The sequence below is a fragment of the Odocoileus virginianus genome, chromosome 27 (genome assembly GCF_023699985.2).
Source record: "Odocoileus virginianus isolate 20LAN1187 ecotype Illinois chromosome 27, Ovbor_1.2, whole genome shotgun sequence".
NCBI lineage: Eukaryota > Metazoa > Chordata > Mammalia > Artiodactyla > Cervidae > Odocoileus > Odocoileus virginianus.
In genome coordinates, this window is record NC_069700.1 from 12,645,895 (window position 1) to 12,664,100 (window position 18,206).

General features: G+C 37.4%; 1 protein-coding gene across 7 annotated transcripts in view; it reads left to right on the forward strand.

Moving 5' to 3' along the window:
• The window catches only part of CDKAL1 (CDK5 regulatory subunit associated protein 1 like 1), a 603,129-nt gene that overhangs the window by 77,652 nt on the left and 507,271 nt on the right, over positions 1-18,206 (forward strand). The window contains exon 2 of one of the 7 annotated variants that reach the window (XM_070456205.1): positions 13,095-13,231. The exons of the other annotated variants lie outside the window; for them this stretch is intronic. Within the exon in view, the coding sequence (XP_070312306.1) occupies positions 13,210-13,231 (22 nt within the window). The 5' untranslated portion in view covers positions 13,095-13,209. The remainder of the gene's footprint in view (positions 1-13,094; positions 13,232-18,206) is intronic. 7 annotated transcript variants of the gene reach the window in all.

Below are 18,206 nucleotides of genomic sequence, written 5' to 3' on the forward strand. Positions count from 1 at the left end.
CCTTTTTTCACAGTTCTACCGAGGACCAGGGTGGCTGACAAGCATAGTAGCCACTATAGCATCGAGGGCTTGCTGGGTAAGAGCCCTGGAGCAGAGAGCTTTCCATGCACTTGCCTGTAATCCTCGAAAGAGATCTGGGAACTAGAGAGCATTGTTATTCTATTTTGTAGATGCAAAAGGTAAGTCTTAAAGAGATGAAGTAATCTGCTAAAGATAAGTATCTGCTGAGCGTAGGAGCGCAGATCTGAACTCCTGTCATATCCCGTTCTGCTTCCCATTGTAGTCAATCAACATCTAAGGGAAGGCCTTTGAAAAAACCCAGAGCCCTTTCTAGCTCTTAACGTCTAGTGACCACTGAATTTTAGTATCTTTTCTTCTGTTTTTCAGTTATAATGGGAAAGTTAGCTTATTGGAAGTCACTCTAACTTCTAAGTGAGTAGACTCCTTTATGTGATAGAGCTTGTGCTGGATGGTCTGATAACCCTTAGAAAGGGAACAGTGAGGTTAGGTTGATCGCAGATAAGCAAATAAATATGTAATTTTGGTCCTCAAGATTTCAGGCTTCCCCTGACTGGTTAGTGATTACTTTCTGAAGTGGTTTGAAACGATCTTTAAAATGGTTTCTTTACAGTCCTTTGAGGATTAATGGCAAATGGACAAGTTGCCCAGTGTACTTGATCTTTGAAAATTGGAATATTTACCTACCTTTTTGTCTTCCCATGTTTCCTTATTTCTCCAAAACTTCAGAGATTAGTGATGGATTCGGCAGCCTCACCTGCTTGTTCTCTCATTACCTGAGGTATCAATCACCTGGGCTGGATTTAGAGCAGAGAGACTTTATTCTTCCTCATCCTCACCTCTATTTCCTTTTTGTCGCATTCATTGTTTTCTTCTCTGATCTGAAGAAAAGGGTCACATCCAGTTTTTCAAGGCAAGAAAAAACTCAGTAATCATCTTTTCTCTGGGTCTCCTTTCTTGCTTGGGACTGTAGTCCTGGCGTACTGATGAAATCTCAAGGGGATAGATTTAGGGAGCAACATTCACTTGTTCCCTTTTGGGAGCAAAAGTTGTATTCTGTGATTTTCTCCCCCTCCTACTTTTTCCCTTTTCTTGTGACTATTTGCCTCTGGCAAACACCAGTAAGAATCACAGTGCAGACGTCAAGGATTTAGAGGCAAATCTATGGCCTCTTATGCAGATAATGATTCTTTTGACAAATAGCTGCTGGCCTATATTGGGCCTTACTGGAGACTGAATATGCAATCATGAGATACCAGGTGACCATGTGACCTGAGCTTCCTGAGCACTGGGTATTGTCTAACCCATTTGGCCAGAGATTGGGAGTGAACAGCAGCAGTCTGCTGTCAGATGGGAATGATATGTGAGATGAAATGTGGGCAGGTGTGGAACGTGTAAGTTGGGTGTGTGAGTGGGGGGTCCAACGCCTTCAATGCCAGCTTTTGTTGCATTGCTTCTTCTTTCTTAGTTTGTGTCTCTGGCCTCTTTGGAGTTCCTTATGATCAGTTAAGCAAAGAAGAAAACAACCTGAGCCTGGTTTACAGATGAGTCTGCATGATATGTTGGTTATCACTCAAAAGCAGACGCTATAGCACTAAAGCCCCACTCAAGACTAACCATGCATGACAGTGGTGAAGGAGAATCCCTACAGCTGGCAAACTTTGAGCAGTGTATTTTGTTGCCTGCAATTCTTGGAGTGGGAGATGACCAGAGAGAAAGACCTAGATTGATTAACAGGCAGTTGCAGATGTTTTGTGTAGAAGGAACATAGTCTGAAGATTGGTGACAAGAAGTCTAGGGAAGAGGTGTATGGATGGACCACTCTGAATATTCAGGCTGTGAAGATTGTTTCCCTTGTGAACGCCCACCAAAGGGCATTACAGCAAATGAGTTAGACGAAACGATGTATTCTGTGGATGTCAGTTAGCTTCTTTTTTTTTTTTTTCTGATCTTAATAAATTTTTATTTATTTATTTATTTTTCATTTATTTTTATTAGTTGGAGGCTAATTTCTTTACAATATTGTAGTGGTTTTTGTCGTACATTGACATGAATCAGCCAGTCAGTTAGCTTCTTTCTCCAGCTTCCCTAGGTCTTGTTCAGTTGGCCTATGAAAAAGTGACTGTTGGCGGGGCTGGAGGGGTGCTCATGGTTCAACAGTGTGGACTTTGTCTTAACAAGACTGACCAGACTTATGCTATTGCTGAGTGCCTAATTTGCCAGCAGCAGGTCCAACATTGAGTCACTGACAGGACCCTGTTGTCCAAGGGAGCCAGTCATCTGCCTGCCAGTAGTTGATTATATTGGACCTCTTCTATCATGGAGAGAACAGAGGTTTAAACCTTCACTGGAATAGTCACATACTCTGCATATGAATTTGCATTCTCACCTCTAATGCTTCTGCCAGCACCACCAACTGGGTTCACAGAATATTTCACCCACTGTCTGGCATCCTGTGGGTTCCCTGGTGGCTTACCCGTAAAGAATCTGCCTGCCAATGCAGGAGATGCAGGTTTGATCCCTGGGTTGGAAAGATCCTCCGGAGAAGGGAAATGGCAACCCACTCCAGTATTCTTGCCTGGGAAGTCCCATGGACAAAGGAGCCTGGTGGCCTACAGTCCATTGGGTTGCAGAGAGTTGAGCATGACTTAGCGGCTAGACAACAACAACATGGCAGTCTATATTGTATTGCTTCTGGTCAGGGCATTCATTTCACAGCAGCAAAGGTGTGAAATAGGCTCCTGTCCTTGGAATTAACTGGTCTTGCCACGTACCCTGTTACCTGAAAGTGGCTAGCCTGACTGAAAGGTGGAGTGGCTTACTGAACACTCCATTACAGTAGCATCCTTCAGTACCACGAAAGGATGGATTTCTGTATTGTAGGATGCAGTCTGGACTGAATTATACAATTCTCTCTCTTCCACAGTTAGAATTCATGGCTCTGGGAATTAAGGATTGAAGTGAGAGTGGCGTTTCTCACTGTTTTACCTAATAATCCACTTGTAGAACTTTTGCTTCCCGTCTTGGGAATACTAAGCTCTGTGGTTTTGGAGATCTTAGTCTCCAAGGGAGAATGTTTCCACTAGGGGTAATGACGGTGGCTCTGCTGAATTGGAAGATGAAGATACCATTTGGCTATTTTAGAGACGTTGTGCCATTGAACCAACATGTGGTGAAAAATGAGGCTAACTTATGCACTGGAGTGATTGATGTTGATTACTAAGGGGAATTTGGGTTACTGTTATTTTATGGAGTCAAGGAGACAAAATCTGGAACCCAAAGGGTTTTGGGGCATTCCACTGAGTATTTTTATTCATAGTGATAAAGGTCACTGGAAAACTGTGTCAGTCAAAAAAGGACACTGATTAATGACTCGTCTTTTAAAAATGAAGGTTTGGGTTCACTCTGCCAGTTGAAGAACCCAGAGCAGCTGAGATAGTTTAATCTCTAGAGATTCAGTTTTTGTTTTTTTTAGTCTCTCAGGTCTGTGCTTAATTTCTTGAACATATGTAGTATAGTTATAATAACTTTTAAATGTTTTTATTGGCTAGTTCTAATGTCTGTTAATTCTGGGTCAGTTTTGATGTAATGATTTTTCTCCTCATTATGGGATTTTATTTTCCTTCATTTTTGCATGGCTGGTAATTTTTGATTAGATGCTAGACATTGCAGACTTTACCTTGTTGGATGTGGTATTTTTGTATTCCTGTAAATATTCTTAAGCTTTGTTCTGGGATCCGGCTAAGTTACTTGGAAGCAGTTTGGTGCTTTGGAGCATGACCAGAGCCATGCTTGATCAGGGGCTGCCACTGAGGCAAGACCTTTCTGTGTACTCTACATCGTGTCCCGTGAATCATAAGGTTTTTCCATCTGGCTGGAGAGAACAGGCACTATTCCAACCCCGAGTGAGCTTTGGGCACTGTCACCTCCATTCTTTCGAGGTCATTCTTTTTCTGACTTTGGCTTGTTTCCTCACATGTTTGCACTGATTAATGCTCAGCTGAATATTTGAAGAGTTTCTTCTACAGATCTCTGGAGTTCTCTTTGTAGTTCTCTTGTTTCCGGTACTCTGTCCTGCAAACCATAGGAAACCTTGGTTTCTCCAGACCCTTAACTCTTCTCAATTTAGATTCCTCTAGACTGTCTTTGTCAAATACATCTCAGACTAGAAACTGTGAAGGCAGTAAGCTGGGGCAGTTGAGAGCCCACCTGCTTTGTATCCCATCTTGCAAGGCTCATTGTCTGTCACAGTGTGATGTTCAGTATCTTAAACTGTTGTTTTATATATTTTGCATGTCTTTTTTTGGTTGTTTCAGGTGGGAGGTTTTAGTATAGTGTTTGAGGCCACATATTCATGTAACATTTAATAGGCTAAGATTAAACAGAACAAAACATATTCATTACTTCAAAAGTCAAAAAGAAAACCTTTCTGCATCATGGGAACCTGTTTTTATCCATTATTATCCACTTCTTAATCTTGGCGAGATGCATTTTTCTTGAAGATTTTTGTTGTCTCCAGAGTTTTTCTTCATAAATTCTATCAGTAGAACACAGAGAAGAGAGAATGCAGATAAGATTGACCTGATTGCCTCTGTAGGTTTGTGTTTGCAGAGCAGTTCAATGTGTAGAATTTCAAGGTGATAGAGAAGTTGAGAAGTTTACCTGAGCACCAAAGAATCATTTGTAAATAAATATGGGATGAAAATGAAGAATCAAAAGAGAAGCTTTTAATGCCCAGTATTCCTAAGTTCTTGTCTTCAGTATATGTTTCTGTGTTTGTTGTTTATTGATTTGAGATCAGCTTTGTGTACGTTGGAGAATTTATCAGGCTGAAGGAGATGATCCAAACATGCTGCAGGAATGCTGGGTAAGAAATGGGAGAGCAAAGAGCTAACTTTGCAACTTTTCATTGAATCGATCTCAATTAAGGGAGAAATTGGCAAAACCTTGTGGCTCCCACCGTGGTTTTGAAGGCTATTCTGGTTGTTGGTTTGAGTCTTTATGAAGTGAGGTTTTTATTTCTTTAACTTCTTTTTGCCTTACTGTATGTCAGGTGCTTTCCCTGGAGAAGGGAATGACTACCTACTCCAGTACTCTTGCCTGGAGAATTCCATGTACAGAGGAGCCTGGTGGGCTACAGTCCATGGAGTCACCAAGAGTTGGATACGACTGAACAACTAACTTTTTCATTTCATGCCAGGTGCTTTACATATATTATTTCATCTTTTTTTTCCTTGACAAATCCTGTGAAGTATTTCGTGTTAATCTCATTTTTAAAATGGAGATTTTTGAGGCTTATAAGGGTTTTAGGTAGTTTATTTAAGGTCACTGCTGGTTAGTGAGCAAGGATTATGCTGGGGTTTTGACTTCATAGACGATATTCTTTATACTTGATCACATACATGGGTTGTGTGTTTATACCTTCCTTCTGAAGGTAATAGATAAAGCTTTCTTTCCGTGGGTAGAGAGCAAAAACTGAACCGAAAGTACTTCTTAGGTTATCTCAGTTTCTTCTGGCCACCAAATTAACAGAAAAAGGGAAGTATAGACTGAGTAGCCTGTCTAACACCCAAGTTTTGTGTTTCCCCTGTTCTGACTTAACGTACATTTTGTTGAAATGCCCACAGTCACTATGTTGAAGTGGCCATATATGTTTCTAAATAAAATAGTTACATATTTTTTAATGCATTTTTTAAACTAGCTAATCATGCATTCTTGTAAACGATCCAAGGGTTAAAGTAAGTTTTTGTATCAGATAGCACGTGGAGGCATAATTTTAGTATCTCAGGAAGATTCAGGGTCCATTTTCCAAATAAAATCATCTGATCCTGAAGCACAATTGAATAATACTATAAAAGTAGAGTTGTTATGACTGGGGGGTGGTGGCTGTACCTTTTTCTTGAAGGCAGTGTAAGAATAGAGTTGAACATGTTCAATGCCAGCGTGTATTCTTTTGTTAAACCTGTTGCATTATTAAGAATGTTAAACAGTGGTGTACTTAGATAGCTCATGTTACTTTAAGTCTGAGTATGTTCTGTAGTTCCTAAAATAATATATGAGTAGTAGATTCTGAGATATCACCATGTGGACAGATGGAAGTTTACCGAGGAAAGCAGTTTAGTGCTCATCATATAAAAGATATTTCTTAAAAAAAAAAAGATATTTCTGCTTTTGGTAATGTATAAAGCCTGTGGCCAAAGTTGAGAAGATTCTTGCACTAATAAAAATAATTCTCATTGTGTGATTGTGACAGTGAAATTGGCACTTTGTGTGCGTTTGTTTTCCCTGTGTGTGTGTATGCTCTGTCATGTCTGACTCTTTGCAACCCCACAGGACTGTAGCCTACCAGGCTCGTCTATCTGTGGAGTTTTCCAGGCAAGAATACTGGAGTGGGTTGCTATTTTCTACTCCAGGGATCTTCCCGACCCAGGGATCGAATCAGTGTCTCTTGCGTCTCATGCATTGGCAGGTGGATTCTTTACTTCTGCACCACACTGGAAGCCCATATACTTGATATTTGAGGAAATTTAAAAATTTAAGAAATTGAAGATCTTTTTAGTACTTTTTAGATTCCTGGTCTCAAATTGGTATCAGTTTTTATAACTGAACTGTACTATGTTTTACTCTAGCCAAAACCAAAAAGTAAGTAAAATTCATTGTTATATCCTTGACAAGAACACTATTTTGTTGCTGGCATATGGTTAGTCATTAGTTGTATTCAGTACCGTACCTTCCTCATTTAATGGCACCATCTGTTAGAACTATGACTGATACCAGTAGAGAGGAAGCCAATTATTTATTTAGTTTGTAAGCATGGAGTAAACGAGAGTATGTATGAAGTTGCCTGCAGTCAAGTACTTTACAATGGATTTAGTCAAACAGTTGGTGCTGGTGCTACCTTGGGAAACCAGATCAGGAGAGAACATGATTTAGCATCTTTATTTACTCTTAGCAAAAGGGTAATGTGTTATAAAAAGTAAATAACACTTGATTAAGTTATTTTAAAAGATTTGCATGATATGCTTTGTTTTTAATGCTCTCGAACTACAGGTGTTTGTGGTTTGTGATTGCAGCTAACTTGCTGAGGATTCAAAAAGGTGTTCATACAATGAGGCAGAAACTTTTACAAGAATGATTTTTATAGACTTGGATTTAGGACAAGTTTGTACAGTAAAATAAATCTTAAGAAAATTATTAGACATTTATGATTTGCTCCTTTTCATGGCGTTGACTCTATTGTGAAATAAAAGTTTGCATTGCCTGTATGGGGCAATAGCACACTTAGAGGCCTTGTTGGGGGGTGGGAGTATGCACATTGTTGGGGTTCCTTACAGCCCTCTGTGGTTGTGTTGTGGGGGGTAGTAAATGTGCATGCTGTCACTCTTCTGGTCTCTCCCGCTGGGCTCTTGGAACAGTTTTATTATTTTTTAATAGATTTGACTTTGAAATTACTTACGGTTGTGCTTTTGTCTGGTGTCTTCTTGACTCACCCTTCCTGCCCAAACTCATTAAAGGACCAATAACCAGTATCAGGTTAGGATTTGCCTTCCCTCTCTCTCTCCCCCTCCTTTCCCCCTTTCTCCCTTCCATGAGTAAATCTTATCCAGGTGACAAAACCAAAAATTAACAAAATATAAAAGGTAGGGAGAAATGGCACCAGAATTCAACTTTAACTTAGAATCTGTCCTGAGTCATTGTGTCTGAAGAGGTCTGCGATAGTACTGCCTGCTCCTCCTTGACCAAACATGATTCATACTCGTTGGAATGGACATAGTTTTCTAGACCGAAAATGATTTTCCCTCGGATCTTTGAGGCATTCTTTCCTTTTAGAGTTCAGTCTAATAGATCAGAAGTCTGATGACAATCTGGCTTTCTCTCTGTAGGTATCTTATCTTTTCTTATCTTTCCTTTTTAGAAAACATTTAGGACTTTATCTTCAGAAAGCCTCAGTCTGAAATAGCAAAAGGGTATTTCCAGGTGTGGATGATCTTTCCGTTACCATACTTAGCACTCTATTATCAGTCAGAAGGTTCCAAAGTCTTATCTCCAGGAAATTTTCAATTTTTTTCTTTATTTCCATACTTTATTTCCTTTGTCTTTTTCTGCCAGTCTTCTGATAGATGTTGTGGGCCGAACTTCTTTGCCTTTTAACTTATCTTCTGTTTGTCTTTTTGCTTTCTGGAATTTCCTTTACAGTGGTGCATGAAAAAATACATGGTAGCAGTTAACTTTAGTGCATATTTAAAAATTCATATGTGCAATAACTATACCTAAAGAAATAAGTTTTCCACATTCCATATTTTCATGCAGGTTGTTAATATATTCTCAAATTTATATATACAGATACAGTGTTAATTTTGTGTGCTAGGATGACCACCTCTTTATCAACAGTGACTTCTGGGCTCATCTTTCATGCCTCTCTGGAATTTTCTCTCAGTTCTCTGCTGTAGGTTACTTTCTTTTAACTAAATCATCTTTTGCTTTTGCTGCCTCTTTCCTAGCCTGAGAAAGTGTGTAAGTGCCCATCTACCCACCCCAGAATAATTTTCTTCTAGTTGTGACCATTTCATCATCTTACTTCTTTAGTGCAGAGAAAGATGGCAGGCAAACCAGACATTGTGCCTTGATGATAGACCAGTAATTATAATGAGCAGTTAGTTGTGCCTGCTACTTCTGTGGATGTAGGAGGAATTCTAATAGTCTGATTGAGGACAAATTAGAGATTATTTTTAAGTGATAGTATCATTGTCTGGCGTCTTAACTTTTTTATCAGCATATTTTGAGTAGGGAGGACTTTTTGTGACTCAGGACCAAAGCATTTGTTATGTCTTTCAGTTCACTTCAGTTCAGTAGCTCAGTCATGTCCAACTCTTTGCAATCCCATGAACCGCAGCACGCCAGGCCTCCCTGGCCATCACCAACTCCCAGAGTCCACCCAAACCTATGTCCATTGAGTCAGTGATGCCATCCAACCATCTCATCCTCTGTTGTCCCCTTCTCCTCCCGCCCTCAATCTTTCCCAGCATCAGGGTCTTTTCCAGTGAGTCAGTTCTTCGCATCAGGTGGCCAAAGTACTGGAGTTTCAGCTTCAGCATCAGTCCTTCCAGTGACTATTCAGGACTGATCTCCTTTAGGATAGACTGGTTGGATCTCCTTGCAATCCAAGGGACTCTCAAGAGTCTTCTTCAACACCACATTTCAAAAGCATCAATTCTTTGGCGCTCAGCTTTCTTTATAGTCCAACTCTCACATCCATACATGACCACTGGAAAAATCATAGCCTTGACTAGACAGACCTTTGTTGGCAAAGTAATGTCTCTGCTTTTTAATATGCTGTCTAGGTTGGTCATAACTTTCCTTCCAAAGAGTAAGTGTCTTTTAATTTCATGGCTGCAATCACCATCTGCAGTGATTTTGGAGCCCAGAAAAATAAAGTCAGCCACTGTTTCCACTGTTTCCCCAGTTACGTCTTTCAGTTTTACATTAATAGTGTATGTAACCAAGACTCTGGTGTTTACTATTGCCATCATGCTTTTGAATCAGATGGAGAATATTTAAAAAGAAAAAAAAAGTTTTTGAGTGGATAATTTATTCACATGGCACAAAATTCAAAAGGAATGAAAGGGTGTACAGTAATGTCTCCATCCACTTTAGTTACTAAATCTTCCTGAAGAAATCTGGTTTTAAAATTTCTTTCTCTTTATAAAGAAGGACTTGGAATTATAACAATAAATGTGCATACATGATCACACTCACATGTGTAAACATTTTTTTGCTTCCTTTTACCTAAAAGCTGGCATATAATACACATGGTTTTGCACCCTTTTTATTTAACAGTATGACTTAGTGATTGTTTTTACCATTTCATTTGCAAATTTCCTTATTTTTTGAACTAGTATTGTATTCTACTGTATAGGTATAGGATCTTTTTTTTTTTTAAACTGGACTGTTTGTTCTAGACATTCACACTGCTTCTGTTGTCTCTTACTGTTACCAACAGCACTGCAGGGATACACACATCCTTGTGTTTGTGTGTTATTTTGCACATATATATGTTGAATAAATATCTGGAAGTGTAATTATTGGGTCAAACAGTGTATGCATTTATAATTTTGGTTGCTGCCAAGTTGCTGTTTTTGCTAATGTGATGAATGAAGCATGGTATTTCAATGTCTTTTAATTTGCATTTCTCAGAAGAACTATTTTTATCTCTTGTGACCTGTCCATATCCCTTTATCCTTTTTCCATTGGGTGATGCTTACTAATTGGTAGGCCATCGCTGTTTGGGAAAGTGTTCCTTTGTGAAATGATTTCCAGATTGTCCCCTCTTTATTGTACTTGTCGTTTATGGTTGCTTTTGCCATGAAGAAAGTAATTGTTTTTTTATACAGTTGACTTTATCAGTGTTTTCTTTTATACCTAGATGATCATCATAATTCTCTCATTGCTTCTGCTGTGACTTTAATGGTTTCATTTTCCTACATTTAAATCTTTGAGCTGCCTCGAATTCATTTTGATTTATGTGTGACATGTGGATCCAACCCTCTCCCCATATGACTAACCAGTTCTCCTGACACTATTAACTGAGTCATTTATCTTTTCTCCTTTAATTTGAAATGGTACCTTTACCATACACTAATTTTGTATATGCATTTGTAGTTTTTTCCATATTAGGAGTTATGTTTGTTTATTGTAAAAGTGCAAATATCCACACAAGTAGAGGGTATAGTTGAGTGAACCCTCTACACCTATCAGCAGGTTCAGTAATTAAAATTTATCTTTCTTTCATTATTTGTTTCCACTTAGGAATTTTAAAGCAGTCCCAGATATGTTATTTGACCCTTATATAACTTTTGCCTGCAACTCTAAAAATACACATATTTTAAAAGATAAGTTAAATATTTGACTTTTTAATTTCAAATTCAAGAGAAAAAACATTTGAGGCTAGCGTTTGGTGTCTCTGTGCTTTTATTAGTCATCCGTTGCTTTAGAGGGTGATGTCATATTAGCCCTTTGGTTGTTTAGTGTTGAATCATCATGAAGTTCTCCTCCTGCACTGTTTTTTTTTTTTTTTTTTGAAGATCCTGGATCTGTGTACCATGGGTTTTGAGATGTTTTTATTAGTGTAGAGGTGTTCAGATGATTTCACTAGTGGGCTGCATAATGACCAGTCTGTGTGTAGGGTATGTGAATAATAAAATTGTAAATGGCGGTTAAATATAGCCAAATGTATGGATGAGAGCAAGGGAGTGATACATAAGCAGTTAAGCTACATCTTAATCTATTTCTGACACTGTAGAGGAGGCTAGAAATTGTACTTGAGAACCAGGGCTTCAGACTGTGTGTCCCGTTTGTTTCTAGAGTTCTGTCACTAACGCTAGTGCTCAGTTTCAGGTGTGTCCGTTTCATATGAGAAATTACACGTCCATGATGCCAGATGGGTACAAATGTTTTACATAACTATAAATTTCAGTTTAACTTATATTTGTCAGATTTCATGGCTAGTACATTTCCTTTCAGTTTAATCTTACAACTGAACTAACTTCATAGAGCTTGTTCATAATAATTCAATTATATCCTCAGATTTACTTCCAAAGGCAGCTTCAGAAACTTAAAACATGTCTCACACTATAAAACTTTTGGAAATGATAAGCCATTTTCATCAAATAGCCCTGATACTCACTGTGATTCACCAAATATCTTACTGTGATATAAAATGAGTTTGGAATTTAGTTAGCATTTGCACATTTCGTATATCCAATTTGACTAGGAATTCCTCCTTTTTTTTTTTTTTTTAAGAATTTTACCATTCCTTGATTTTCTTCAGTTTCACAGTGTTGTATATGCCTTGTTAAAATCTGTTACTGTCTAGTGAGTCTCACAGATATTTGACTAGTTAGGTCTTCCAGAGCCCTACAACTCCCAGAAATGATCTGTGGAGGCACTTTTTCTTTTATGTCATTGATTTTTACTATTTAGTCATTTGATTGAATTGAAATAAACTCTCCATATTCTTAAGAGCTTTTAAATATCCCCTTAACTTCTGGTGTGTAATTCAGCTGACTTGGGAAGGTTATAGCGCAATCTCTTAATGAATAATTTAGTGGAAGTCTAAGCACACCTTTCTTATTTGACTTGAATAAACTGTTTGAAATCGTCTTTTCACCCTGTGGCAAATTATCTATGGCAAATAGACTCCATTTTTCCATGTTAGAATTTCTTCGTTTCCTTCTGATAGGTTTTTGTCTCTTATTAATACATATGTGCTGGCTAAGTAGATAAAACAGAATGTGGGCTGAAAACCTTACTTTTCTACATATAAAAAAACCATACTTTGAGGAAAAACAAACAGAAAACCTCAATCTGTTTGAGGGAAATGGTAAAAATCTCAAAGTAGTATCTAGGCACTATGTATTTAACAAGATAGCTTTTCAGTTTTTATAATTCTAACCTTCTTTCAGAACTACTAAATTCAGAATTATTGAAAGTAATTATTAGTCCAGATACTTAAAGAATTTAAATATTTGTACCGTCTCTTAAGCTTCAACAGTTTGCTTCACAATTTGCTCTATCTTGTCCTAGTAACAACTTTGTGTATATCATCTTTAATTTTGAGAACAAATCCATAAACTGAATATTATCCCCATTAGATGAAGAAACTGAAGCTCTAGAGGTTGTCATTGCCATTCACACTACTAGTATATGCAGAGTGAAGATTCAAAGCTACATTTCTGAATGCAAAATTCTTAACTCTGCAGCATTTGATGGTTTCTATTGAATTCATGAAGATGAAAAAACTATCGATAGCACTCTGACATTTATTGTACTTTTATTCCCTGTCTATCTAACTCTTATTTTTGCGGGGTAGATTGGAGAACTTTAAACTTTAAAATAGTGAATGTTTTTTCTTAATATGCTTTTTTGGTGGACAGTTTTAGACTTAAAGGTTAAACATATGGTAAGAGTTCATATATATGCCCCTACTCCCCCATGCATTCCCTTATTATTAACATATTAATATGGTGTATTTATTACAATTAGAGAGTCAATATTGATGCATTTTTTACTAAATCCAGATGTAGGTTGCCAGGCTCCTCTTCAGACCAAGAGACCGCCACTCATCTCTGAGGAAACTGCTCTGAAGAGGTAGAGCAGAAGCCAGTCTATATCTGATTTTTGGCTAGGAAATATATGCAGCAAAGCATTCTTCTTGGTAAGAGATTACTGCTAAACACAAAAAATGAATATTTCAGTTCAGTTCAGTCGCTCAGTCATGTCTGACTCTCTGTGAGTCGACAGAGACCGCAGCATGCCAGGCCTCCCTGTCTATCACCAACTCCCGGAGTTTACTCAAACTCATGTCCATTGAATCGGTGATGCCATCTAACCATCTCATCCTGTGTCGTCCCCTTCTCCTCCTGCCCTCAATTTTCCCCAGCATCAGGGTCTTTTCAAGTGAGTCAGTTCTTCGCAATAGGTGGCCAAAGTATTGGAGTTTCCAGCCTCAACATCAGTCCTTCCAGTGAGTATTCAGGACTGATTTATTTAGGATGGACTGGTTGGATGTCCTTGCAGTCCAAGGGACTCTCAAGAGTCTTCTCCAACACCACAGTTCAAAGGCATCAATTCTTCGGTGCTCAGCTTTCTTTATCTCAAGTTAATGATTTTAGTGTTTTTCTGTGTATGGGAAGATGCGGAATCTGGGGTCATTGAAATTCTTCCCAGGTAAGCTTCTAACTATCTATGGAGCTAGTTCATCAAAAACACAGAGTGCCTTACCCTCTTTTTCTCTTTTTCATCCTAAGTTGCTCTAGGGTGCCTGTCAGTCAGCAGCTGCACTGACTGCCCACTTCACCACTGTGCACCTGGGTGGCGGGCAACACCCTTTGTTCTTCTTTGTTCATCCCCAGAAGCAGCCGTTTCTCCAGGGAGCCCTGGTTCCTTTTACTGGAGAGAGGTGTTCGAAACCAAGGTTGGGGTGCTGGGTATACTGGTTGCCAGCGCTTGTCATTTCTTTTAGACCATCTCTGATGGCAGATCAAGGAAATACATATAGGTACTCTAACCCATGTGTGGAGCTTCCCTCGTAGCTCAGATGGTAAAATCATCTGCTTGCAATGTGGGAGACCCGGGTTCCATCCCTGGGTGGGGAAGATCCTCTGGAGAAGGAAATGGCAACCCACTCCAATACTCTTGCTTGGAAAATCCCATGGATGGAGGAGCCTGGTGGGCTACAGTCCATGGGGTTGCAAAGAGTCGGACACGACTGAGCGACTTCACTTTAGTAATTCTCCAACCCATGTATATGTACATATGTATAAATATTTCTATCTGTATCTATGTTGGGTTAAACATGAGTTCTTATGTCTCCAACTCTAGTTCAGTATAACTTTAATTTTTTAAGTAATTAAAAAAAATTTTTTTTTTTTTAAATTTATGGCAATTTTATCCTGTCCCATAATAGATACCCTCTTCTGTTATTCAGTCTTGCTTGTTTAGCTATATTAGGTGGGTTCATTGTTCCCTCCCAGTTGTTTCCTGTAAGGACTTTTCCATTCCTGTGTCATCTTCATTCTTCTATGGACTGTATAGCTTTTTTATACTCAAGTTGCTGCCTCCTCCTTCCCCAGTGTTTTAAATAAAATTTAAAAAAGAATAAAAAATAAAAATTTAAGTTCTATCAGTGAGATATTCAAAAATATTATCCATTCACCTTTCATCCTCATAATATTTCTTTTATTTCTACATTTATTTATTTATTTTTTGGCCATGAGGCATGAGAGATCTTAGTTTCCTGACTAGGGGTCGAATCCACACCCCTTAGAGTGGAAGTGTGGAGTCTTATAAACCACTGGGCCATCAGGAAGTTCCCTCATAGTTTCTGATTTTGAATGGATAATAGGGGCAAAAGAGTGAAGGATAACTCTGAGATGATGATTAAAATATTTTGTTTTCAGTTTTATATGTTTGCTCTGCTTCCAGATGACATTTAAAAAAAAATTTATAGATTAAGTTTGGTCCCTTCTCAGATTAGAATGTCAATGGTATTTTTTTTTCTTTGTTAATTTTATTTTTTCTGTTTAGTTCATTGGGGTTTGAAAAAGACAAATTCAGTGATTCTGTGTTAATTTGCCATCTTTTCCCTTCACCAGCACACTTTTTCCTGAAAGCCTTCCTACTCTGGTTTACTGCTTCCTCAAATTTACTATTTTCATTTCAGTACTATTGTGTCATCTAATTATTAATCTTAGCTGTTATCTAGTACAACTCTCAGTTTTTAAAGAACTTAATCAGCTGTCATTTTCATTAGAAACTGACAAATTGATTTTTTTATACTAATCTGAAACAGAAAGGAGACCACTTGGATTTGCCAGGCTTTTTCAATAAACTGTTTTTGTTCCCAAGCATCTTTGTGGGGATTAATTGTATTATTTTTATATGGCTTTTTGGTGAAGAAAAATGTGTATTAAAGTTGTTTTGTTGGTTAGTGAGCAGTGAAATATAAATCAAACTGTATATTTCCAGAGCAAAACTAACTTCTCTTCAAATAAACAGTTGTAGATAAGTTTTGTTATTGCTGAAATCCCATTCATTTTTTAGTAACAAAGAGTTTTAACATTCCAGTGAAATATATACCCTGACTTTAGTGAAATTAATTTTGAAAGATCTGAAGATAATCACTATACAAGCTAACTTTTTAAGCCAAGAAAGCTAGTAAGTTTATGTAGTGATCTATTTGGACTGTGGACAGTGGGGAGATGATACAATATTATAAGAGCCTGCCAACTCACTTATTTTGTAACACTTAAATTATTTACTGTATTAAAGGTTTTAAAATGGGATCCTTTACAATATACTTTCCCAAACTCCACAGGAAAGGGAAATTGCTATGTTGTGTTCAGATCTTGTTAAAATGAAGTCTTATTACTGTAATTTACAGAAAGAGAGGTATACTGATTCAGAAATTTTTTTATCAAGTGCAAGATGCTTACTGTATGTGTTTTTGCAATGTAAATCAAGATGGAAGTTAGTAATTGATAGGGAGGTTTTGCTGATTTCTAAGTCATAGTGCCTGACATAAAGAAAAATAGTGCTATGTAATAGACCCTTTTATTATTCCTGATATATTTTGAAGTGCTTTTAAATACATTTGACAGCAGGAGTGTATAACTGGTGATTAAAATTGAGAGTTTTGAGCCAGATTACTCAATTCAAATCCTTGTTTTATCATTTGGCAATGTGTAACCTTGGCTGTTACTTACGCCCAGGTTCCTCATCTGTAAAGTGGAAACAACCATGTTCCTGTCTTGTGGAACTGTTGTAAGGATTGAATGAATTTATGCATGTAGAACTCTCAAAATCTGGCACAAGAATGTGCTGAATAAGTAATAGTTATGATTTGTTATTTTGTTTACATCTCATTTTAAAAAGGCATATTGGTTTATTCATGTGCTTTCTTTGGGAGATTGTAGAACCGTTTATTTGCAGCTTTTCTTTTTGAAATTCTTGAAGAATTTCTTCTTCAAGGAATTCTTTTCTTGAAACTAGATCCTATGAAGTTTGGGGGAGTTTACTACTTAATTCAAGGGATTTGTTTTCAAAGTTAATGAGAAAGCATTTGGTGATTTGGGGTGACTGCTAGGGCAAGGGGCTGGTCAGCTCTTGGTTTAGGAATGGAATAGCAGTAGTTAAGAGGTGAGACCCATGGACATGGTCTCTTCTCTTCAGTCAGTGAGGATGACTCATTAGGAAAAACTCATAGTATTTTGTCTGTTTTTGTAAGACTTTCCTTCTCTTTTGAAGATGCTTATTGTTATCCTCTGATAATAGGATATCCAGGTAATAGGGTATCCAGCTGCCAGGCAGGTAATAGGGTGTCTTGTATATAAAATATGAAAGTCCTGCCTCTGATATACTTGGATCCCTACTTCTTTTCATCTTTATTCTGTCTCAACAACTCACCACCACCCTAAGCTCCCCAAACTCACATGAAACTGGGCTGTCATTTCAGATGAGAACCGAGGGCCAGACTTAATTTAAAAGCATCCATTTCCACAAACGAAGGGAATAATAGGGGGAAAAAAGAGACACGAAAATCTGAAAAGTATTTCAAATTATAAGATGACTTAGTACTAAAATATGTACATAAACTTCTATGTTTAAAATGCTGTGTAGGGTAATATTTTTGCAGAGTTGATGGAAGCCAGTTTTTGTTTGTTTTTAATTGACTTTGTTTTATTCACACCAACAACTGGTATTAGAGTAGGCTGTAGAATAGAAAGTTTCTTTGTAACAATGATTTTATTGAAACAAAATTCTGTCTCTCATGCTTATATGCTTTTTGCATAGATCTTACCATTATGGTTTGTAAAAATAGTCTCACCTTCTTTTTCATCCTGTTTTCTGAGTAGTAGCATGAATTCCCAGAATAGTTAGCACACTTAATTCAAAAAGACAATATTTGTCTTTTCTGTGGTTGCAGTGACATAAAACACTGACGCATTATGGATAAAGATATTATGGACAATTAATTCCTAGAAAAAATTACTTTATTTCTTTTAAAGCTTTTTGTAAGAATAGAGTCATAGATATGATTGGTATCTGTTTTAATAACTAACCTAGATATAGTTCCATATTCTATTCCACTTTGGCAAACTTCTTTTAAATATGTTGTAAAACTTTTATTTACGTAAGTTCTCTCATCTATCAAATGTAAGAATGGCTGTTAGAGAAAATTTTATTGGTTAATTAAGCTAGTGTGTAGTCAGTGTGCATTCATTTTACTTTTTCTGCATTGGTTAGTTAGACAAGAATTCCAGGGTGTCTGTATTAGTCTAGAATGTTACCCATAGTTTCTCACCAGGGAAATGTGTGAATTTCACTCAATTAATGAAAAGTTTTTAATGTCTTTGTGACTCATGACAAATTGCTGAAAATTGGGGCTTTCTAATGAGTCGAGTTATATAGGTAGTGTGTAAGAAGTCAATATATTGCTCTAAGGTACATTTTAATAAGTGTTTAGACACATTTGACTTAAATGCACTTTGTGTATTTTAACTCTCTTATGTGATTTGTAATATTTAGATCTATTTGCCCCATGAGGTTAAGTAGAAGTAAGGCATTTAACAATCAATGAATTGCTTCTGGGTAGAACAGAACAAACAGATTTGGCTGTAGTGAAGGTTATA